The 25,000-nt window shown below is 46.2% G+C and overlaps 1 protein-coding gene across 2 annotated transcripts in view; it reads right to left on the bottom strand.

Annotated features, from left to right (window-relative positions):
- Positions 1-872: 872 nt before the first annotated feature.
- The window catches only part of LOC130514076 (inactive dipeptidyl peptidase 10-like), an 89,247-nt gene continuing 65,119 nt past the window's right edge, over positions 873-25,000 (bottom strand). For both annotated transcript variants that reach the window (XM_057013468.1, XM_057013543.1), the window contains exons 4-26: positions 22,007-22,101; positions 21,853-21,927; positions 14,293-14,345; positions 13,695-13,776; positions 12,506-12,626; positions 12,018-12,172; positions 11,773-11,870; positions 11,462-11,585; positions 10,965-11,003; positions 9,549-9,656; positions 8,449-8,540; positions 7,940-7,987; positions 7,481-7,602; positions 6,921-6,965; positions 5,886-5,984; positions 5,727-5,796; positions 5,174-5,368; positions 4,518-4,572; positions 4,141-4,240; positions 3,836-3,894; positions 3,036-3,108; positions 2,744-2,817; positions 873-2,375 (exon numbers count right to left, since the gene is read on the bottom strand). In XM_057013468.1, coding sequence (XP_056869448.1) covers positions 2,238-2,375; positions 2,744-2,817; positions 3,036-3,108; positions 3,836-3,894; positions 4,141-4,240; positions 4,518-4,572; positions 5,174-5,368; positions 5,727-5,796; positions 5,886-5,984; positions 6,921-6,965; positions 7,481-7,602; positions 7,940-7,987; positions 8,449-8,540; positions 9,549-9,656; positions 10,965-11,003; positions 11,462-11,585; positions 11,773-11,870; positions 12,018-12,172; positions 12,506-12,626; positions 13,695-13,776; positions 14,293-14,345; positions 21,853-21,927; positions 22,007-22,101 — 2,120 coding nt within the window. In that variant the 3' untranslated portion in view covers positions 873-2,237. The remainder of the gene's footprint in view (positions 2,376-2,743; positions 2,818-3,035; positions 3,109-3,835; positions 3,895-4,140; positions 4,241-4,517; positions 4,573-5,173; positions 5,369-5,726; positions 5,797-5,885; positions 5,985-6,920; positions 6,966-7,480; positions 7,603-7,939; positions 7,988-8,448; positions 8,541-9,548; positions 9,657-10,964; positions 11,004-11,461; positions 11,586-11,772; positions 11,871-12,017; positions 12,173-12,505; positions 12,627-13,694; positions 13,777-14,292; positions 14,346-21,852; positions 21,928-22,006; positions 22,102-25,000) is intronic.

Raw genomic sequence — 25,000 nt, 5'->3', positions numbered from 1 at the left:
CCACACCAGGCTGAGAGAACATCTGGAGCATCTGTTTGCATATGTTGAAGGACGTGCAGAGGTTGAGCTGCCTCAGGCCCAGCTCATACATGACCTCTGTGTTTAAGAACCAGACCAGCCTATTGCCAACACTTACACCCCAATAATAACGCCCGTTGTTCTGGACAATTTCAACATTACTCCCATTGATGTGGACAGAAACCTGCTCCTTTTTCCTTCGTCTTCATCATACTTAGATGCCGGTAGGTCTCACTTGAGCCATCAACTCAGTGTTAACATTTATTCAGTTTGAGACTCTTGAGTTTTCTTGTGTTGACTCTTGTGTATGGGTGGTGTACCTCCAAATAAAGAAGTCTTGATTCGTTACAATTTAATTTGTTTACAGAGACTTGTTGATACCTCTTGAACTTTTTCCCACATTACAAACACAAATTTATTCAGAGAAGCAGCCAGGAGGCGCTGCAGTGGTCCACAGGTCAGAGAAGAGGCAGGGACCTCCACGTGCACTCCACAAATCTGACTTTTCTGTAATAAGAAATCTGTTGTGGAACGGAAGCAAAAAGAAGTCCTGGGTGCAGTTGACCACATGTAGGGGCCACAGCAGGTATGGAGGAAGGTGCTGACTTCAGACTTTGTATCAACCAGAGCGTGAAGGTTTACCAACAAGCCTGAACACACAGCTGAGCTCCAAAAGCATGGACCGGATCAGGATGTATTCTTGTTCTAGACTGGACCTGTTATAGTCCAGAGTGAACTCCTACTGGGAATCTATGGCAAGACTGGAAAGTTCCCAATCACAGACTGTCTCCATCTGATGTCACAAGTTGCAGAGTAATATAGGCTCAAATACAAGGCATAGCATATGCAACGTGTTTCCTTTCAGGTTTTATTTATTCGGATCACTAGAGGACAATCACAACAACCCCAAACCTTGGCCCTTCACCAGGCCCCTTTTAAAACAGCAAAAAAAGGGAAAAAAAGTAAAAAGAAGATGAACAAGCGTTACAAAATCCATCCATAAAAAACAAAAACAACTCAATAGCTAAAAGAAAATGGAAACTAAAACATTACAAGACACCCAAATCAATCAGCCCCCAAAGACCAAACTATCTATGAGATCTGGCATCTCAAAAATATATTTATATACACACTCTGCTGTATTGTACTGTACAAAATGTGGCAACACAAGACTGTAGACATGCAAACACCTCACTGACATTGTAAAACTGTCCATCGTAGTACATCGATTGCTATAAAAACCCAATGAAGCCAAATGTTCTTACTTGTCTTCAAATAAAATCCTGAAATTAAAGGTCTCTTGGCTTCATAGTCATGAATAAGTTGGAGAAACATTTAAGACAAAAAAAATCCTACTTATTTCATGTTTGGTCAGTTGTTCTAAGAAAATGGATTAAAAACAGAGTGAACAATTTGAAGGTGGAGACCTTTTGCAGCGTGTTGTGAAACTAAACCAAAACAGCTTTCTAATCTACGTTTATCGTCTTGAGATAAAATCATAATTTGTCCATTAGCAAACCGCTGACAGTGGTGTGTTTCAAACTGACTTGCTGCATCTCGAGGACCTGAGTTGACAGTTGTTAGATGACACTAGCACTGGATCACTATCATAGCCAGCAGGGAATATTACAATATGGTGAGTGTCATAAGGCATTGCACATCTACCCACGACCCCCGGACGTCCGACCTATAGAGACCTTTTCCACTCACATACAGCTTGAGTTCTTCCTTGTGCAGCAACAACCGAACGCTAAGGAGAGACGGGATCTCTTTCCAAGCTCTACCACTACAGAGAATAATGTGCCAAAAGGAGTGACGAAGGGCAGAAGTGAACCATGCATTTGTGAATCGGTCCCAAGACCTCACAGAAGGTGGAAACGGTCTTCTGTACACGTAGATGAGTGTCCCGAAAGTGAAATGACTTTGCGCTAAAGGGCAGTTCCCGTCTGGCAAGTGTCACTGTCGTGTCCTTCAGTTATTGTTTAGATATGTTTATAGACACAGTCAAGCACTAGAGTGCTCTCTCTCTCGCCCTCTCTCTCTCACATACTGTACACACACTCACACACACACACACACACACACAGGAACTAACACACACTTTTAGAGCACGAGCAGCTCTAAACCAGTGTCCAAGTTCAGTGAAACACTTGGTTCAAAACTCAAAAGGCCTTGACAGGTTTTAGTTAGAAACTTCCAGCTCTGCTCCAGCGCTAGGCCTACTCTTCCTCCTCCTCCTCGTCATCAGGCAATGGCAAAAACTCCTCCTTCAGGCATTCTCTGTAGAAGCTGGTCAGAGCGGCGTAGAGGTGCAGGTGGCTTTGCTGGGAGAGGAAGTGACCCTCATCTGGAAAGATCTGGCCCGTAACAGGACACAGAGACCAGTTACACATAAAGAAAGCGCTTTCAACCTTTAAAAAGCTGGATGATGATGTAGCCACGCCAAATTAATGAATCACTTGTAGTCATTTTTACACTATTTAAATTCTGGCTGGTTGGTTTTCATCAGCCCGCCCAAGAAAAAAATGGAGGTTTTTCATTTACATGTTATCAGAACTACCACATCCAGACCGGACACCTGAGATCCAAAATAAATCACTTCAATCTGAAAGTGGAAGTTAGCCTTCTTTATCCAGAACAACCTCTCTTCTCTGTTTAAATTCATTTCAAGTAGCAGCACAGCGGCCACCAGGCCACGTGGTGGTGTTATTGCCACGAGACACACCTGCATTGAGTAGTTTGCTCCAACCTTCACGAGGTTCTTGACGAGCTCAGCAGTATGTTGGAAGTGGATGTTTGCTGGAAAAGAAACAATATGTCAGCATGTTATGAATCCTACCAGGAAAAGACGAGCCAATCGGAATCTGGCTGGATGGAAACAACTCCCATATTTTAATCCTCTGTCTATGCCCATTTCCTTTATCCTTGGTTAACGACCTTTGGCCCACGTCCTCCCAGACTCCTATGTGTCTTTGTGCTTGCCGTTAGTTTACTGCAGCTGACTCAGGCCGTCTTACCGTCGGCGGTGCCGTGGACTAGCATCAGCGTCTGTTCCCTCAGTGCTTGAACATTCTGCAGCACACTGGAAAACTGGGGGGAACACCAGGAGGTCAAGGTATCAAAGCAAAGCAATAAAAGCTTGCAGATTATTCTGATAATCTAACAGAAGCTGCATATTGTTAGAATCATTTTAAAGCCAAATCGAATATTTATGCTCTGAACTGGTACTGATGGAATGTGTTTAAAGGGGGACGTTTTATGCAAAACTGACTTCTTCAATGCTTAAGGGCACATATTTGCACATCCAGACTGCTACGGATTTTTTCAACCAAAGCACGCTACTAACATTTCATTTAGACATCAAGGAACCATGTTAACTTGTGGAACAGGAGCATAATACGTCCCCTCTAAAGCTGCCTTGCCTCGTTTTTGTCGCTGTTGGTGTGGCTGCTTGTGTAAATAGTGAGGAAACAGCCACAAAATCCAATCAGCTAGGTGGAAATGCAAATCCTAGATGGTGGCGAATAAGATATCTCTTACAGGTATTTGATTGTTGACAACGTGCTCGCAAAAGTCTCAACAGCTTTGATGGCTCAGCATCTCCAGGCCTGAAATCCTGCAGCCTGTGATCTGATGCACCGATGCTACAAAGCGCAACGAGTAGCAAAATCCTGTCGAGAAACCTCACGGGGGAAAGCGTCGCTGGCTCCGACTTTGATAGCAGATGAGGAAAGTGCAGGAGCTGAGCTGCAGGAGTGTCTGGTGCAGCAGTAAACAGCTTTAAGAGATCAAGTGGGGGGAGGAAGTAAACACACACCTGGTATCTGCTGTCGTCCCGTAAAGGCATGCCGAGGTATCTCTCCGAGAACGCCGATGCTGTGCACATGAGAGGAGGTGAATTCTTAACACAATAACCCAGAGCTCGACTGGCATAAAGGCAGGACACAGGCGTCCTCTCAAGGACTTCCCAGTCCTTTCCTTCAGCCGTTACCAGCAGTCGTTGGACGGGTGGAATGACTCAATGGGACCCAAACACACAAAGACACAGGGTCATGTGCACACACACGATGTGTGAATTAAATAACTGAGGGAACTGTAGGGGCAGCGGGACACAGGACTCACCGTAGAGCTTCCAGTCCGTCACTGGCGACATCGCACAGGCACATTTGAAGATGCTGTCGGTGGACTTGAGCATCATCAACATTAAGTATGCACCATAACCCTGAACACACACACACACACACACGCACTCAGAGAACCAGGAAAATTTTCTCGTGCATGAACAGTTGCATCTGAAACCAGCAGTGCAGCCAGAGCAGCTGCATTTAAATATTTACATGTACAATATCGACCAATGCAAAAAGAGTTATTATTTTAGGGTTACGTTGATTATTAATCATTGACCAGAACATCATTAGTAGGTTAAATGTAGCAAGAAGAAGGCTAAATTAATAATAATTTATAGATTATTGATGAATTTATGGACAAAATGAGATCACCTTTCCAAACACCGCTATCCGTGTCCGATCAATATATGGAAATTTCAGCAGGTATCTAGAAATGAAAGCACAAAACAAGCACAGTTAAAATCCAACGTGTGGTTTTTTTTCTGATTTGCTGCTTCTGACTGGACGAGTTGAGCCGAGCGGCGACTCTTCAACTGTCCTCTGTAGCTGTGCAGGTGTGTCTTTCTGTTCAAGCTGGAATTAGCTGGTTGCCTTCACAATCATGGAACCAGGAGCAGCAGTCATATCCCAGCACTGTTGCCTAGCAACGGTTAATGATAATGAAGTGTTGTATGGCTGAACCTCTCATCACGTCCAGGTTTCACCTCTGACCTGCTGTCCTCACAGTGTGAGTTCACGGAATCCAATTTGTCAGAAAATAGTAATAGAAGAGAAAATGAGAAAATGTTTTCCGCTGACAGTCGAGCCAACATGAGGTGTCAGGATGCTATTTCCCAGACAAACCTCAAGAAGACAAGACAAGAAACAACTGCCATAACTGGACTTCAGCTCCAGCTGCAGTTCAGGTGTCCATCTGGACATGGATGCATTTGAAGGAAGTTCTGGTATTTAGCAGAAGCTGACAAACCCTGGATCATCTGGAGGACTAGACTGCTGCAGTAGCGGCTAAATGGTAAATGCTAACATACTCCACTGCTGCGATCTGGTCCTGAACGTCCACAGTTCCCAGTCTTTGGTGGACCTCGTGCAGGATCCTTTGACCCTGGAAGCCGCTGCCTCGGCCGTCCAGACGGGCAACGATGACGCTGTCCGAGCTGACCAGCACCGAGTCCCAGCTGAGGGAGAACCGGTCACTCACAGCCTGACCACCGGGGGCGCTGTCTCTAAACAAAGCAGAGGGGAAACCGAGTCAGCTCAGAACAGAGATTCAGTCCAGCCCCTTGTCTGCACCTGGAGCTTTCCCACCTTTGTCAGGGTCTGGATCTGTCTTTACTTCTAAACTAGTCTGGATAAACAAAGACTGAAGCATATTTTCAACATACTAATGAAGGTGTGACTGGATACGTTGATGCATCATTATAGCAGCTTCCACTTTTTCTGCTTTTATTATCCCGACTGCTTCCCTGCTGATTCCTGCTTATGCTAAACAGATGTCAACATCACTGTCATCCTGGTGGCGTCTGAGGTTAACTTCAGCCAAATCAAACTCCAGTTCTACAAAGTCAAACGTGTGATACGTACAACAGAAGAAGTAACCCATAGTGCCGAGAATCGGAGAAGTCAGGTGGGTACGAGAGCTTCAGAGGTAAATCTTTGGGAAAGAACAATGTTTCATGTTACAAAGCTGTCACAGATTTACTGCACTCGGTGTACAAATCAAAACCGATTCTTTCTTCTCACCAAAATGTTCAGTAGGAACGGTTCTGAAGTCAGTTAGCTGGATCCTTTTGTATTTCAAGGCAGCCTTCAGCGGAGAGTTGTTCTCAAGGATGTAATAATCTATAAAGATGAAGAGAATACTTTCAGGGGAAGAAAGAGGACAAAAACTGCCAATAATCACATGTGGCTGCATATAAATGACCAATATTAGCATGAAGATGGTCCTTTGGGAGCCAAGGACAAAATAACGTGAGCTGAGGGAGCTGGTTTTATAGATTGTTCTTCTCTTTATTTGATTTTGAAGCCATCCACATTATTTAAGCCAAAAATGTTGCTCAATCAAAACCTTTCATGGGTTAAATGATTAAGAAATATGCAACAGAGGAAAAAGGTTAATCATTTTTAACAAAAGCATCTACAGATCCATAAAGATGACCAAAAGGGAGATTTAGTATTGAAATAATTGTATGTTGTTTCCAGAATTTGAATAAAAGGTTTGGGACCATTTTAAAGCTTAGCTGATCCAGAAGGTTCCATTTTGGAGCTTTTTTTTTTCTTCTCGTCTCAGAAATAGAGCAATTTTCTCCACATTTAATAAACAGTGACTCCCAGCTTGGCCATTTTCCTATTCAAACCATCTGAGAAGCAGCTAAATGAAATGGAATTCATCCAGTATTTCTAATGGAAAACCCAAAATCAATAGACGTCTCGTTATGCAACCACCAGGGACCTTCAGCTGTGGATGGAGCGTCTCCAAATATCCCTGGGCAAATTGCTTGCTTTTCAGCAGCACAGCTGTTAACGTTTTTTTTCTTTAAAGGTTATAAAAAAAAAACTATAGCTGCGACAGATTGGTGCGGATAACAAGTAGCTGCCCAACAGGTGTGAAGCAGAGTGAGTGTTTAGCCTGTGTCACAGGAAAAAAGGTCCTTTCCTTTCCTCACATTATCGTTTCCTTCAGCTCCAACATCAAAGAAGACCTCATGTGGGGTCACAAGTATCCTAAAGGTTTGAATCTCATTTCTAAAGAAAAAAAACTCAGAAAAAGGGACTCACTCGAGGTGTCGAGGCTGTGCAAAATCACGGTTGGTGCTCCAGGACCTGGAAGTGGGAACAGAAGCTCTTATTTAAGAGGAAAGCATCAAATGCTCTCAGGAGAGCCACATCCCAGATACAAGAGAACTGGAAAAGCCTGGTTTCCTCTGATGCCGTCGGGTGTGCAAGAAGCAACACGAGGACAGAGATGCTCCATCCTGTGCTATGTTTTAGCCTCTTTAGTGCTTTATGGACAAATAATATTGGTTGTTGTCTAGTAAATCAAAGTTTCTGAGCTTCAGCCACACAGAAAAGACCGAAGCCACAAATAGTAGGAAGCTTCAGCTACCCGGCGTCCTGCCCACAAGCACTTCCACACAACAGCTTGGCCAATTATCTGAGTTTTAGACCTGAGACCTGAGGACAGATGCAATTAACACTGTAGAGAAGACGTGTGACAGGAAACGGCACCGAGGCTTCTGACAGCTGAGTTCAGCGTGGAAGTACGTGGCTATACAAGGGACAAAAACACAGAGGAATATGTCCCGCAGCAGCCAGGAAGAGGACGTAGACCGTCCTACCTTTGCAGTGGAGGATGACGTGCTGCCGGGTTGGGCTGATGTCTGCGTCGATGTACAGGCAGTGAGCTTTATTCAGCTCGCAGGTCAAACAGCGGCGAGGGAACAGTCCCACCGTTTTCACACTGAGGAGACACGTTTTGGGTCACCACTTCATCCACAGCTGGAAATAGTTCCACCCCCCCACCCCAATGCACGTTAAAGCAAGAGAGCGAGCGAGGCCAGAGAAGTCCCGTCCCGTCCACGTCCGTCTCTGCTCACTAGTGTGGACGGGGACAAAACGGCTGCGTTCTCATCAGCTTCAGATGAGCTCGCGGCAGAAATAAGAGCAGATGATGATAATTACACAACACTAGAGACTCCAATCGGCTCCAGAAAGCTTCACGGTGACGTCGCCACACAGCCAAATGCTAATTTCAATCTTCTGATGCTGCTCTTACACTTATTGTGCGGAGAACAAACCTGAAGAGTTGGCGTCGCCGTGGTGACCCCTCCGTGCTGAGGAAAAAACTGGGAAATGAAAAGAAGCAAACAGGCATTCTTTTATTAAATACCCAACTGAGTCACATCAGCATGAATAAATCGAACAGTTAAATTAAAGTCATTTTAGTCATTTTAGACGCTGAAATTAGGATTTCACTGTTTAATGAACAATCTCAAAGCTGCTAAAGCTTTACTGCTGGCATAGCTATAAATAATATAGATGAAACTCCTTTTTATCCAGCTAATTACATTTGATTCCATATGGACAACAACAAAGAGTTACATAACACATTAATCAATAACTGTTCGTTAATTGAGATCATTAAAACCAAACTACAATGAAAGCAGCGTTGAATAATTCTTAAAACATTAACATTCGTAATAAATTAATGAATGTGTATTAGTGCTATTGGGATTCTTATAATGTCATTGACTGTGATCTTGTTATTAATAATGTCCCCTCATCTGTGCCCTCAGTCCTGACTTACAGGTTGTCGGTGGTCTCCTCGTAGGCGACGATCTTGGTCACCTCCCAGTTTCCTGACGTTAGATGTCGGACTTCGTTCTGATCGGCTCTAAACTGAAATAAAAAAGAGAAGTTTTGAAAAAGCCTCATTTAGAATCGTTTAAAGGCTTATGAAAACGTGTATAGGCAAAAATGAACAAGAGGAAAATGGGTTTCGTATTATTAATGTAAAAAAACAAACAACATTTCTTCCCAAAGCACCAGATTCTGGACTAAAGTTCAGATCAGAGATGTTCTTATTGATTAGTCTTTAGGACCACAATGATTTTATATTTGTTGGTATTTAAAGTAGTTTTTGTGTGGAAGAACACGAGTCTTTTGGTGGTGCCTCCCGGGGGCCACTCAGGGGCAACACAGGGGCCACTCGGGGGCAACACAGGGGCCACATCAACCCCAAAAAATAAGCATTTAACAAATCTTTGGCACCTGCAGCTTCTAAAAGCTTCATTCAAGCTTTATTTTCATGTGAAAATAAAAAAATTCTGCACAAAAAGAGCTGACAGAAAAGATTTTTATACCCTTGAAGGAAGATTTGGAAAAAAACAAGAAGACACTCAAAACTTGAATGACAGAAGCAGATGTTTTCTGCTCCCAAACAGCTGGATCTCATCTGGTGAATGTGTCAACATCTCTGGATTCCTGCTCGCTGTTGATTCTGTGTTTGTTTGTTTGCTGTCTCAAGGCTGAAGGCTTCTTTCCTGTCTGCAGATGCTGCGTCAAAGCCTTTTTCCTCTTTAATATCTGTTTCCTCCTCAACCTGAATGAATCTGAGCTCTGCCACCGAGTCACAGACCCAAACATGCAGCTGCCGGTTAACAATTTGCTCTAGAAAACCTTTTCCCTATTTTCTGAGAACTTTGTGGGCTTGGACCTTATCTGAAGGTTTAAAGTGAGCCGTAATGAGCACCTGTCCCTCTAGCGGGCCTCGTCCTGCCTCGGCACCACCCCCTCGCCACCTGCTGAGCGGAGCGGCGCCCTGCACGGCGCCACAAGCCAAGACAGAAAAGGATCTACAGACGGCACGGTTCCAGAAAAGCCAAGCCCGTTTTCCCGGCGCCTCACCTGCGTGGTGAACATGGCGATGTGGTGAAACTCTCCACGCCCCCCCTGTTTGACCGGCACCGTCAGGAAGAATCGGCTGCCGTCTTTGGAGAACACCGGTTCCTGGTTCTGGAGGACACACAGAAGCAGACGATGAAGATTCCAGACAGTTTTCTATTCAAAGCTGTTTAGATGTTGAATCCACCAACTCGTCACGACAGAAATGACAACCTTGCGTCCAACTGTGAGCTAAATCTACACCTGGACTCCATCTTGGTGACTTTTCAGCAGGTGGAAGCGTCGACAGAGAGGAAGACCAAAAGAAACATCATGTGTTCCGGAACTGCGGAGGATAGCTGAGGTTTCCTCTCTGCTCACACACAAACTGGGTCTGTAAATGAGCTTTTTGACACCTTTACAAAGGCGAGCGGCTCGGCTGGCCAAGCCTGTCGTGGGGACAAACGACCTGCCGCCGCGGCCAAACATTGTACGGCTGCAGGGCGAAACCATCTAATCCTGCCAGGAGCGCTCGCTCCTCAGCCTCCATCTCTGCCTGGAACATGTTAACACGCAAGTCTGCACTTAAAAAGAAAGAGTTGGAGCCAGAATTGGAGTTTGTTGTTTGTTGTTTTCCCGTTGAATGCCGAAAAGACAAAAGTGTGACGTGAGTCTTAAACCTGCGTCCACCTGCTCGCTTGGATGAACAAACGTTCCTCTTCTCTGATTGGGGTGGACATTAGTTTCTGCCTGTCCTCAACCCAGTTATCAGCACACCCGTCGGGTTGGAGTCAGGATGAGACCAACTCATTAATGATGTCCTCCGCTGGTCGGATGGAAGATGTTAAACGAGGAACGGTGCCGTCAGGCCGCTCGGCTGTGGACAGATGGCTGCTCAGCGATGCTGACTGTGGGTCTGTTGTTTCCGCCACGTCCACGTCCCCCATCAGGGCAGAAATGGCAGGAACTGAACCCCCATCTGGCAGCCAGACCTGCTCTGAAACGTGAGCGACCGTCCTGATTGCGGGCTGCAGCTTTATTAATGTGAACAGTGACATCGTTGACGGTGGAGCTGAGCTCTGGTCGAGACATTTTGGGTTTTGAAGAAAGGTTGCAGATTTGTCATCGCGGCCCAAATGACAGAAACTCGATCGTTGTGGTTGGAAAGTGCATGTGAGCAGCACATTTATGCCCGATTATTATTACTAACATATTAACATGGTTCCACATACAGGAAAGAGCAGCAAAACTAGACCAGAAGGAAAAGAAGAATCAACCTAGACAACCAGAAGGTGGAGAGGTTACAGCGCTCTCACAGATCTCCTGTAACATCATTTATTTCTCCTTCGTTTGGATCAGAACCTCCAACAACAGCAGCTGCCCCTGACGTCTGTTTAATCTGAGGCATTCATAAAATGAGAATAACAAAAGCCGTGTTACCTGTTTGGAGAGCCACAGCTCAGAGGTTTCTTCATGTCTCTGAAAAAGACAGAGGGGCCAACCGTTAGATTGGGTTCCTCACAGTGGTGAGCATCAGGGTGGAGGGAGTAACACACCCCTGGAGACATCTTCCCAGTTTTAACCCCTCATCCCAAACCAACAGGCGTGAACTGGGTCTGTGCTGTTGGCAGGGCTGCTGCATCCAGGCCTGGATCAACGAAGCTGCTTCTTGGCTGAGCGAAACATGCAAATCGGGCCAAATCAGATTCCCCATTACTGGAAAACAGCCTGCTGAATCCGGCTCTACACTCTCAGGATCACTCCTGAGATGAGGAGCATTGTGTTGTTCTGCTACCTGGCGAGCTCGGCAGGTTTCGTCTACTTGAAATTGTTATTATCTTAAACATTTCATTCATTCATTTCATTTACATTACATTTCACACAAAGAGCTTCGCCTCATTCTTAGAATTACGGGGCAAAAAGAAAGGCAGACGCACCGTGACGCACGCACCCGTGGTGGTGTCACACACGGTCAGCATGGAGAAGTTCTGGGCCCGGTTCAACCACCTGACTGAGGTCTTGGTCTTACTGATCCACTTCACCATGGTCACATAATGCTCCCTAGAGAAACATCAACACGATGGTCAGTGATGGAGCTGAGGATCCGATCGTCTGGGGAGCACCAGGAAAGAGCAGAACGTGACCCGTCCACCTCAGGAACCACCAGTGCCACCTTCGAAACACTGAGTCCAAATTTACAGAGACAAGGAGAGAAAGTCTCCTGCTGCGGAGCTGCCGCAGGTCTCACCGAAGTTTGAGCGTGTCGGGAGGCACGAGCTCCAGCGTGTGCGTCGGCCCGTAAAGATTAACCACGTAGAGCTTCACCGCTGGGTTGGCCTGACCAGCCTGGAGATGAAACACAGCAGAGAGCAATTCATGGAGAAGGTTGATCTTAAATGTCTGGTTTCAATACAGTAAGAACGAGGGAGGAGAGGCCTGTTTTACTGCCACCAACCACCAGAGGGCAGCTACTGGTGACGCCTCCATGTTTACCTTTGGGTACGGATACTGTTTTCCTCTGGGGTACGTCATGCCGGTGAAACGGGGCAAAGCCATGTTGGGCACCAGACTATCGTTAAGGACCAGGAACGCCAACCTCTCTCCATCAGGTGACCACCAGTGGGCCACGTGGGTGTGAAGGATCTCCTCTGTTGGCAAAAAGAGAGAAAAGAGGACTGAGCCTCTGAGATGAGGAATCTTCACTGGGGCAGCGTCACACAGCTGCCTGGTGATCCTGGTGTGGTTAAAACCTGCTCACGTGCAGCCCGCGAAGAGGAAGAGGTCAAATCCTCTAACCTTCATTTATGCTAATGAAGTAATCATATAAATGGAAGAAGAGGAGCAAAGCACAGGACACTTTTGTTTTCCTGAGATTTACATTATAATCTTGTTTTCTCCTGAGATGTTTAGGAGTGTGTTCAGCTCCGATGGAGCTCTTGAACTCCATGAATACTCAGCTTTTAAATGAGACTGTTCTTCACCTTCGTAGAGCCAGTCAGCGATCCCATTGAAGATGACCCCTTCCTTCCCCGACGACGTTAACCTGAGGGAGTTGCTCTTAACGTCCGACTGGTAGTAGATGTTGTTTTCAAATATGTAGATCTGGGAAAATGCAAAGGTTAAAAACAGTACAGTAAAAGCAGGAACCATAAAAACAACAACTCTGTTTTACTCTGAAACTGAACAACCTCGGAAGCAAGAAGCTTCCTGTTTGGATAAAACGCTGACAAACCGACCCCTGCAACTGGTGTTTGGTGCATTAGTGACTGCATCCATCAAACTGCACGTTTCTCTCCTGATACCTTTCACAGACGGAGCTTGAGCAAACATCAGAAATCCTGTCTATCACCATTACAGTCAGTCCAACCGAGACCTTTTTGAGAAGATGCCGCGTTTGGCCTTCTGAAAGCGCACAAAAAAATCAGTCGGCAGCAACGTGACAACCTGTTTCTGTCGGCCCAGATGGCAACAAGAAATCACCATTTATTACAAACGCGGCTTTAATGGGATCTCATGTTTGCTGTTCATTCCTCAGATAAAAAAAGCTGCTATATATACTGTAACACATATAGCTGGTGTAAAAAAAAATCCCAGAATGGACCGCATTTCTCACCATTAGATTCAAATATTTTTTAGGTTAGGCATGGAAGAAAACCACGGCCTGCAGTTCATCAAACGACCACTAGAGGGAGTCTGCAGCAGCAAGTCAGACCTCATGCCCGGCGTTCCCAGTGTGCACTAACTGGTACCATCCAGTATTATATTGTGGTACATACGAACACATTATTTTAATCTAATGGGATGATTAATTAAGAATGATTTTAAAAGGTTTTTCATTTGTATTTCAATCAAAATGGCAACAAGAAGGGCCAATAAGGAAAGTGGCTAAATAATTGTGGATAAATTGTCTGTGGGTAAAAGTCAGAAACAGGAAACGTTTGTGAGTCACGTAGGATGTGAATGTCATTCGAATAGGTCTAAGTAACCTTGCAAATGCTCATACATTAATTTAATTAGAGTAAGCTTTGGCGGGTATGAAGTATAAACAACCAGAGCAAACCTGATTACCAGATTTAATCATCTCTAACCCTGAAATGTAATAATGTTAATGCAGGCAGAGAACGGCGGTGCCAGCTGAAGATTTGAGGGCAGCTTCCTGTGTGTTCTCACCAGCTGCTGGCCTTGAACACCCCAGGCAGCATACTGCAGGACCGAGTTAACCACCTCAGGAGGGTCCAGCTCCCAAACCTCCCTGAAAGAAAAGACGTCGCCGTGGTCAAATTTTCAAATTGAGTGATGTTTAAAACTGTGCTAACAGCCTTTAACCGACTGTCAACGGAGTTTGTCTGATGCTGAATGAGACCTGATCAAGAATAAAAAATGAACATGGATGAGTAAATAAATGTTAATTTACTCAATTTATCAATCTAGAACCTGTTGAAAACATTAAAAAATGACACGTTCCATATAAAAATCCGTTAGCCAGCTGCCAGTATGTTTGTTAAAAGCAGCATCAGCAGACATTAAATTGCTGCATTTCATCCCCAGATTTAAGGGTTTATTTAATCTCAGGCCTGTGCACACATTACAAATTATTTATTCATGCAGGATGCGCAGAACAAATAGCTGTTAATAATGGTCTCCCTGCACTCACTGCAGCCTTTATTTATTCCATCTGTGCGGAGCTGGGTGATTTATTGTTCTGACGTTTCCCTGATGACGAGTGTTCTGTTGCACAACAACAGCTGAGGAGAGCAGAGACACTCACCGCGTGTGAATGTTGTAGATGCTGTAGGAGGCCATGTAGGAGTGGCGGTAAACCTGCAGCAGACAGAGATTAAAAACAAGCATTAACGGGAGACGCGGCAGAGCCACAGAAAACGGCATCGCAAAAATAACCCCCGATTTCTAAAAAAAGACACAGTTGGCGTCTCGCCGCCATCGAATCTGCAGACGATGTAATTTGCGTGGCTGACAGCTGCAGGAAGAGACAGTTTAATTCCATCTAAGAAAGCCATCATCACCAAAACCCTCTGTGCTCTGAGCCCGGGGGGAGAGAGAGGGGAGCCAGGGTGAGACAGAAGGGTGAGTGGAAACGAGTGGAAACGCCCGCTGGAAAAGCTGCTGCTGGCGTGATCACGGAGCTCTGAGCACAGCTGCTGCAACGCGCAGCATCGCCACAGAAGCAGGGATTTGGGGATTCCAACAGGTCAGTCGGTCGACCTGGACGAACCTCGCACAGGTCGTCCGACCGGCGCCCTCGCAGAGCCCCGGTCCAGCAGGAGGCCCCGAGCATCTGGGGTCTCCTTTAGCATCTCACAGAGGTTTCCTCCACATCTGCAGCCTCCTGACACAAAGCCAACACTTGGAGCTTGTTGATGTATTCATTTCAAGAGCGGATGTGTTGCAGCGGCTGCTGAAAGAACGCAGCTCCTAATAAAGGCTCCAGTCGAAATCTATGTAATTACCTTTTCATTATGCAGACCCGAAAACGCGCAGAGAAATAATCCACCACAGCGGCGTTACAGCCACACCAGTACGTCCCTGGTAGGCTGTTTTCTCCTGGATAGAAAGGCTGCTTGCTGTACGTGTGCGTTCATAGAGCTCAGGGTTCTATAAACCCTGCGATCACGCTGTCGGGCTGCCGGAGAACGGTGCACGCACGCAGCTATCAGCAGCTTTTCATTTTAGCGAGGCAGCTACAGAATTACACCTCTCAATGGCACAAATGAGAACTTTAAGAGCTCCCTCATATGTCTCTGTAAGCTGCAGGAATCAGCCGGAGGCTATGAGTGCTCTGCACCACTGAGGATAGACTTAACTTTGCACATTTCCTCCAGGCTGTCAAACACTCATTATTTGTTCTTTACTCACGTTTGCTGGCAGAGCACTACTTCCTCCACCCAGCTCACCCATGCAAAGCTCACTGTGGTCCTCAGAAAGGACATTTACTCTGTTTGTTGGAAGAAGTGGAATACAACCAACGCACAAATGTAAGCAGGAGAGTTTATGTGCATGTTGCCTTTGAGGCCCCAGGAGAACATGCAAATTCCACTCGGAAAGGCCAGGAATGAAGCCCAGAACCTTTGTGCGATGATGCTAATATCTGCCCCCACGTTACTGCTAAAAGAATCATTTCAAAGAATAGTTGTCAAATAAAACATTTAACAAAATCAACACAAATCAACCCATCAGCAACTCAACAAAATGGGTCTTGAAATTGTGTTTTTTTTCCCACTTTTACATCTGTCAGATAACCGTCGTACTCATTTAAGGAGTTTAAGGAGGATTTCAAATGATCTGGTGTGATGATCGACAGGTGAGGGGAGCAGATCCAGTGGCTGATACCCTGGATCTGCATTTTTACCACATAGATTTCAAGCCTTGGAAGGAAAGAGCGCTTCAGTGGGTGGTTCACGTGTGTCACCATATCACACGACTCTCACCGCGACCGACCTCACAATTCCAGCTGAGTGGCCGCGGAAGCTGGTGATGAACAACAGATAATTCCCTGTGTGGGAAAACAGCCTGGATCTGCTGGATGTGGAAAGCAGCTGTGAGATTGCTGCTTTGTTCTACTGCTTTCAAAGATTAGAACCCACAGGTGATTCATGCACATTCTGCTTCCACAGGAGACCAAACAATCCGTTGGTGAAAGTGAACTGTTTCATAAACTCCTGTTTTCATGTCGCAGCCTAAATGGAGTAAACGGCGCCGATCCCTGCAGAGCACAGAGTATATCTTTATCTTTTCCTCCAAAGCCCACTTCCAAGACATTAAACAGATGTTAATGAGCTTTACAGCACTTAGAAACACATTATACAAAGACTAGAGGCTTGAGATTTTACCCTAAGCTCCCATGAATAGCCCATAACAACAGGCTGGAACATCAATAATATGCTGGTATTCATACCGACAGTCAATTACAGTTTAGAGAAAAGAGGATTTTCTAAAATCGGAGGGACTCCCATCAAATTTAGGCAGTGTGGAACTAAATGTGCAGCAGCTGACACGGCCGCTCGAGTGTGTGATGGGTGTTAATTGGTGGAGTTCCTTTAGAAATGAGGTTGTGGGTGCAGCGAACGCGGCAGGAAATGGTTCAAGCATCTTCCACAAACTGAACCTGAGAATCTGAATGAAGGAGAAATTAATCTGCACCAACTTTTCATCAATTCTGTATTAAATGAGGCCTCCGGCGAGTGTCGCTGACGTGACCTTTATGGCTGACTCCATGATGAAACAGTAAAGGTTGTGACATTTCCAGCACTCAAACACAGAAGTGGCTGCGCTGAATAAAATGTCCCAAACCGGGAAAGAGTCGGCGTAATAAAAACACTCTGAACGCAACAAAAATGACCTTTAACACACATTTCTCCACTTCCTCAAATACGCAGAAGAGAATAGAAAAGCAAAAGAGGTAAATAACAATGTAATACTGTAGTACTGTTTGGTTAGGCTAAAGCTATGCTAACAACATGCACAGACATGATGGCCGCCAGTGGGCCGGCCGTATGTTTAGCTCCGCCCACTAAGTACAAGACTCAACCAGTCAAGTTCGAGCTAATCCCTGCATCTGAGGCTATGTAATGGATGCATCATCATTATCAAGGTGTTCTCCATTATCCCTCCTTCTTTCTGCAAAAAGATGAATTAACGATGGAACAAAGGAACAAAGGGATTGGAACAAAGAGATTGACCATTTCATTTTCAGAGCCTTGGTCAGCCTCGCTCCAGTCTGTCAAGTCGCTGACATTTCTGGGTCTTGTGGGGAAACCGTTTATGTGTTTTATGAGTTCCTTTTATAGGTTTCAGAAATGAAGACCAACAAAATGTGTAGTTCTCTAGTTTGTTCCATTCCTCTGGAATAAAATGAGAATTGATGTGAGGCCAGTTTCCAACTTGCCATTTTTGAACATTGTCTTTATCAACAAAGGGGAACAGATATGATGCAGATGTGGAATAAAGATCACAAAAAGGTTCTGTTCATTTCACTTGGAGCAACATGGAGGACTGTAAACCAGAGTTTAGCAGCACAGACAGAGGCTGAAGGTGCGAGAACACAGAGAGGGACTAAAAAGGCTCTGAAGCTCTGGGACTGACTGGGTGGTGCCATCACTGAGAAGTGTAACTGAGTCCCACTTTGTCCTGTCAGGCGTCTTCAAAGCAAAGAGAAAATCAATAGCTGTGGCGGGGGTGGTGTTACAGCAGCAGGTCAAAGGGTAAGAGGAGACGGACAAAGCTGGGACAGCTGGTATCACTGGACACGTCTGAAAACCACTGAGGGAGGACGGCGTTGAGTCCGTGGATCTTAAGCAGCCTTAATCACATAAAGGGGCAGACGGGCCCCATCTTAGTCACATTATGGCAGCGAACCAACGACTTTGCGCTTTTCCTGGAGATTTCACAGCTCCCCTTGTCCTTCCTGTTGGTTCTTGTCTTCAGGCAGTTGGGTGTGTGGTCAGATTTTGGCTGGTCCTCAAGGCTTCCACGGGGCCTGAATGTGGGTCCCGCCCCGTCCACACGTGTCGATGTGAACATGTGTGTTGCCATGTGAATGCTGTTCTGCTGTTTTCTGGCTGAATGAAACCTTTTCTGGTCCTTAATGATTTTACCTCAGCAGGGTCATGGGGAGCCGGAGGTGAGGGGCAGATGGAGACCGCAACACCCCTCACAGGACACACACCCTCTTCCCTCTTGGAGTGTTTTTGTGGGAGGAAACGAGGGAATGCAAGCATGGGGCATGTTTTTCTTCTTCTTTTAACCTCCATTTTCATTGGATCTTTTGTTGTTTCATCAGAAAACAAGGCTGGAGGTGAAAACACACACTGAATAAATTATTATTGAGGATTTTACACTCACTCCAAAGGCTTTTTGAAACGGCTGCGGGAGAATGGCTTTTTGCCACAATTTTGCACCGACGCAAACAAACAAGTCTTCTGACGGCGACGACAAAAAAATACAGAACGAATGCGAACTCGCAATCCCTTTACGCCTCGGCATGCAAAGAATGGGGCCTGTCACTCAGAATAAATGAGAAATCAGTCAACTTCACACCCACGCGCGGCGCTGCCTTGATAGCTTAAAGCTAATATTTTGTTTTCTTTATGTGTTTTTCAGCTTCAGTGGAAAATCTGAAGATTCCAAAGGGAGCAAGGATGTAAAAAACTCTTCCCAACCAGATCAGAAGTTAAATATGAGAGCGGCTGTGTGCTACAAAGGCTGCAGAGATTTGCAGAGACACGATGGCCAAACTTTAAGACACCATGTCGATGCCAGCAGAGGCAAACGGAGATCGAAGAGATTAGGAGCTCCTGTCGAGTTTAATCACTCCTGACGCAGATGTAGCCAGATTATGGTATGTAATCCTGCAGATAGGTAAAAAGTGCTTCACAAACACCCTGAGAGGCACATCAGAACAGGTGGGAAAGAGCCAGATCAAAGGATCAAAGCGGGCGATTCGCGAGAGGCTGCTTCATTTGGAGCTGAAACCAGTTCAGCCATAAACTGGGAGGGCAGAGCTGTGGTCCACATCCAGGAAGTCGAGCAAAGTCAACGAGATGCTCTGCTTAAAATGAAAGGAAATGATCAAGAACTCCATTAGTTCTGCACAAAAATTGCTCTGGAGCTGAGCCGCGTTTCCATTTGCTAAAGAAGACAATTCAAATCAAACATAACATTCCCATTAGGTAAAGCAAACACAGCGGCTCTACTTCATTAAACGCTCTGCAGCTTAACTGCTTCTTATTGTGAGAATCTGCCGCAGCAGAGGTCAGAGGGTGAAGGATGAGTGTATGGAGGCAATTAAAATGGTAAAGGAAAATAGACATCTCCTCGACATAAACTCAAGGCTCAGAGGAGAAATGTAAAGGAACGATGAAATGGTCTCTTCAAATGAAGTTTTTAATACTAAAAATATAAAGAAGCTTTTAGGTGGAGAGCAGCACTTCCAAGGTCATTCACCTCAGCGCTGCGGTGAAAGCAGAATTCAGGGTCTTGCTGCTGTTCTGAACAGTTTTCAGAGGGTTGCTTCACTTGTTCCACCCCTGAAAACACTCCTCATGTGTGCGAGCGCAGACCTGGGCTCCGATATCATCCCACCTCAGCCCGGTTCGTTTCCTGCCTCCACCAAAACTATTTCACCTTGTTTGCAGGTTCTTGTGCTCCGTCAGCAGGATATTTGAGGATATTGTCCAACTGAGAAAACCTGCTCATTATTCCAGGCATGAGGGAACATGAATGTTTCTCTATTTGGCTTATCAGGGATAAACCTATTAGAAAAGTAATTTTCCTTCCACAAAGGACCTGTGGTTATTATTTGTCAAGCTTCGGGTCGTTAGTTTGTTCAGCAGGTGGACAGTGAATACAGGTACACGCCGACAGGAAGGATGAATTATGACGATGGGAAGGAAACAGCCCTGTCTGAGCCAGAGCTGATCTCTCAGCCCCATGAAGGATCCCGTAGGATCCCAGTAAGGGTTCTCATGCCAGCAGCAATAATAACACACATCTGGCAAACACAGGTCACACACTCTGAAACGTGGTGGGATCGTCTTCAGCTTGGATCGCCACACGCTCGCTCCAACATCGTTTGCTTGAGCTTCTACACGCTCACAGGTTCAGGTCCATCCTGGTGACAGCAAAGCTACTCCAGCACGTTCCAAAGGTTCCGAAGGGGCTTCGGGTCCGGACTCTGGTGTCTGAGCTGTGTGTGAAATGATGTCTCATCACGTTGTGCATGTGGAAAAGCTCTCGATGTCACTATTAAACACACTACTGGTGTTTATCTTTGATCTAATCCTGTTTCAATGATCACCGATCACCATCATTTAGGATCTCGTTAGGTCTTCCTCTTCCCACTATCCCAGTTTTTATTAATGTGCTGGACACGTGAGAACCTAATAACAAGCCTCTGTAGATGTTTCCTCTGCTTGACAGAGTCAAAGATTTGAACCTTCTCACACACACCTACATCTTTTGCAGGACCTCAGAATGAGTCTTTAAGGTGGTTCTTTAAGAAACGAGAAGCCGCTCAGTGAATCAGATGAGGTTAAATCATGTGTGTCAGCTGATAGATATTGATCCAGTAGGAGGCTCTGACCTGTTTGCTTGCTCAGATCCAGGTGTTCCCCAGGCTCTGAACCTGGTCAGATCCAGGTGTTCCCCAGGCTCTGAGCCTGGTCAGATCCAGGTGTTCCCCAGGCCCTGAGCCTGGTCAGATCCAGGTGTTCCCCAGGCCCTGAGCCTGGTCAGATCCAGGTGTTCCCCAGGCTCTGAGCCTGGTCAGATCCAGGTGTTCCCCAGGCTCTGAGCCTGGTCAGATCCAGGTGTTCCCCAGGCCCTGAGCCTGGTCAGATCCAGGTGTTCCCCAGGCCCTGAGCCTGACCAGAGTCTCCTTCTAATAGCAGCTGCAGCAGGCTCACTACTCCCTCTGTGGCCTGGAGGTTGCTCTGCTCTTCACTGAGTCTCCTCATTTCATGAATATAAAACCTCTTATTTAAGATCATTCTTTTGTTTTTACATGTAATCTGTTTCAGTCTTAAAATAACCCCAATCTTTCTTTATAAATAGCGATTTTACTCCCTATTGACAGTTAAAAATGCACTTTAGCAATAACAATGTTTAAACTCGGTGTGTCATCTTAAACTAAAGTGCTTGTCCAGACCCTGAATGCACACGAGGCGGCTCCGCTGTGACGGCACCTGTCATTAATCTGGACACTTCATGCCTTCCAGAGTGGAGGCTCCAATTTGCATATCTGCTTTTGAATCTGTTCGCTTCTGCTGGAAAGCTGGTAATTACAGTTGGAGCTGGGTCCGTCGCTGTATTAGTGAATGAATGTGACCTGCCAGTCGCTCCCAGGCCACAATGGAATATTAATCAGGCCTGTGCTCAGGGCACTCAGCGGAATATATGGAAGCACCACACGGCTGTGGAGCACCGGTTTATTCAAGCCTGACATTGGTTTTGGCATGATTTCATCTTTATCACACAACGATGTCATTTCATAATATCAGGTAAGATTTGAGTGACGGGAGGGGGGAGAAGTCAGCAGAGCTGCTTTTAACATCACATCCGATGTGGAAAATATAACCTCTGTTAAATACTGTCCCTGTGCACCGTTTCACATGGGATGCCTCCTGATTGGCTCTGGCAGCACAACACAGGCTGTCCTGGAACGGCCGAAGAGATGATTTCATGTTTAAAATATCTGGATAGCAGGTTGAAAGAATAACCATCTGCATGAATCCAAAAGCAAGTAAGCACACACACACATACATGCATACAAACACACACACACACACACACACGCAGAGGCGGACCGGCCTACCTGTTTCACATCGTAGGCAAAGAGCACGTATTTCAGATCAGGAGAGACGGAATATTTGGCCACATTAAAATTCACCTGCAAACAAAACAGAAGGAGAGTTTCGGCTGCACGTCGGCGCTTCCCTCGGAACTACGGCCGGATGAGGAGTACTCACAAACGTGGCGTTTGTCAGGATGACCTCCGTCTCGTTGGTGAGGAGGTTGAACTTGATGACGTGGCCGTCGCCGTTCCTGTAGATGACCTCTGAGTCTGCGTGGGCAAACGGAGCAGAGGCGTCAGGATGGAGGAGCGAAAGCAAACGTCAGTGAATCAAAATCTCAAAGAGGAAAGCGAAGCGTGCCGAGAGCTGCAAAGGTGCCATTTCAAACATCCTTTCTTTGCCCGACTGCTCCCTCAGCTCCGCTTTGCATAACTTTGATGTTGAGTTGTTAATCTTTGCTGGATTTGCGTGCGGCGCTAACACAAAGGGAAGGTCTTTGTTTTAATCTTCCGCGTGAACTCGGCTTGTTCCGTTGTGACGAGAGCTGCATTGTGTGTCACCACCAGGGAGACGTCTTTTGTAGCGCGCTCGATTGTTGGGACGTGACAGCTTTGTTTGTGTTGTGTCAGAGCCAGACGTTCAGAGCGGCGGCCCACCTCGGATGTCACGGTGTGAGGGGATTGGCGTCGCCAACACATCAGCTTCTGATGTGAAACATCTGCATTTGTGAGAGCAGCGCAGCCCTGACTCCTGTTTTTCTCAGGTTAGCAGCACTGAGGCTGTAATGGTGTGTAAAATCGTTCATTTTAACACATGACAGGGTCCTTTTCTCCAGCCACTGATACGGTTGAAGTCACATGTCACCAGACTCACGTCTGAAGGAAGCATGGCGCTCCTCACAAACGTCAGGTCAGTGAGAGAGATGAATATGTGGAGCTGGCTGGAATTCCTCTGATCTTTAAAACATCACCAAAGGTCCCCCTCTGCTCTGCACTTGTCTCCTTAAATAATGAAATGTTCATGGCTGAAAGAAGAACAAGCTCTGGCTCTAATGTATAAGTAATGTTCTACGTCTGTAACAGCATCAATAATGAAAGAATCTGGCTTTTTCCTGCTTAACTCTGCAAACCTGGTGGACTCTCATGCAATCAGAAGGCCTGGAATAGATGCACGCATGAGAGGAAGATGAGGAAGAGGAAACCACCTCTAACTAGGAGGGCTGGTTCTCATTTACAGGAGAAAATGAATTCTGAAAAGCACCAGTTTGTCCAGTTATGAGGATGTTTTCATGTATTCAATATAAAACACAGCAAAGAGAACTTAACATCCTGCTGCTTTATCATCAGAATCATCATCATCAGAATCATCATCATCGCCTCTGCGACAGCCGCCACATCAAGGCCACACCCACCGCCACCGCCCCACTCACGCTTCAGTCTCGGGGGTCGCAGGAAAACCAAGGGCAGCAAGTGTGTGTGCGAGGGGCGGTGGTAGCTCAGTCTGATGGGGACTGGAGGGCTCCTGGTTCAAGAACATGGAAGGTGTTCTAGTAGTAGGGGGAGGGTCCAGAACACCTTCAGTGCACTGCCGAGGTGCCCTTGAGCAAGGTACCGAACCCACAAATGCTCCCAAATGGCCCTGCAGCGAACACGGCCTTCCACCATATGTCTACCCTCCCCGTGACCCCGAAAAGGGGAAAAAGCAGTTTAGATGAGAGGATTGGGGGAAATTATCAGGCTGGAGAGTCACCTTGCAATTACACCAAGGAAAAAAGAATCACCCTCATCTTTCCTTTGGGGATTTAATCAGACGGAAAAGTGATTTAATCACCTCCAAATTAATGCAACACGGAGGAAAAAATCGCACAACAATAAATATTACCGAGACCAGCGCAGATCACAGCTGCTAGTAACCGACTAACAACGACCTGAAAACACCGGCAGCACATGAAGGTGGTCCTGGCTGGACTGATCCGGCTCTGCTGCACAATCAGCACTGTAACACCTCAGCAGAGCCAGGAAGCCTTCACGAGGTTTCCTCGTTTCTGTTAGGCTAGGGTGAAGCCTAACCCAACCCAAACCCAAAACCTTAACCACCCAACCCCCCACCCTAACCAAACCCAACCCCACCACAACCCTAACCAAACCACCCCAACGACCCAACCCAACCCTAACCAAACCCAACCCAACCCCAACCAAACCCAACCAACCCCCAAAACAACCCTAACCAAACCCAAACCAATCACAACCCAACCTAACCCAAACCAGCCCTAACCCTACCCTACCCTACCCAACCCAACCCAGCTGATGAACCACAGCAGTCCAGATGTGCACCCACTGACATTCGTGTCATTTTCCAGCGGTGGAAACTTTAGTTCCAGGATATGAGAGAAGGCATCAGGGATAAATACGCCAGTACAAGAGTCCTTCAAAAGACTGGACTGACGTTGCAGGCTGGTTCCTGCCGCAGGTTCAGTGGCGGAACAGTCACGCCAGGCTGTGATGTCACTAACAGGAAGTGAGCACGTGCAACTGCAGAGAAGAAGAAGCAAACGGGCCGCTCCTCCAGCAGAGCCGGGGGCCACGTGGGAACTCTGGGTAAAGTCTGCTATGCAGGGCTCACGATAAATGATTCAGCCCCGCTTGCGTAACGCCTGGACGCTGCGTCTGCACTTCCAGAGGTTCCACTAAATGTCACAGCTGGTCAAACTGGGATCCAGACAGGACCAAAGTGCAGGTGCTAACAGGAAATACCGCGAGCCGGAGCGCTCTCTCTGGTGTTAGTGTTTAATTAGAACATCTGCATCATCTGCGATTTAACGTCAGTAAGGAAGAAAAATGGTTGTAATTTGTGTAGCGATAAATCAGCTGGACAGATGTGAGAGCATCATTTCTTTATTCATAATCTTTAATCTGCCGTAACGCAGAGTCACATCATGGCAACGATTATCAAAGGAAGAGCCCGAGTGGTTTTACACTCATATTTCACACTCTTGCATGTGGAGGGTTGTTGCTAATAAAGCTGGAATAAACAGAGCCAGAAAAGCAGATTAATGACACACGAGCTCATTCGGAGCTGAGTGACAACAACACTCAGGATGCTGAGGAGGGTCCTCAGCCGTCGCCACTCCAGAAGGAGTGGATGTTGGTTCCAATGTTAATGTGGGAT

The sequence above is a fragment of the Takifugu flavidus genome, chromosome 1 (genome assembly GCF_003711565.1).
Source record: "Takifugu flavidus isolate HTHZ2018 chromosome 1, ASM371156v2, whole genome shotgun sequence".
Lineage (NCBI taxonomy): Eukaryota > Metazoa > Chordata > Actinopteri > Tetraodontiformes > Tetraodontidae > Takifugu > Takifugu flavidus.
This window is presented reverse-complemented; position numbering and strand designations above follow the sequence as displayed.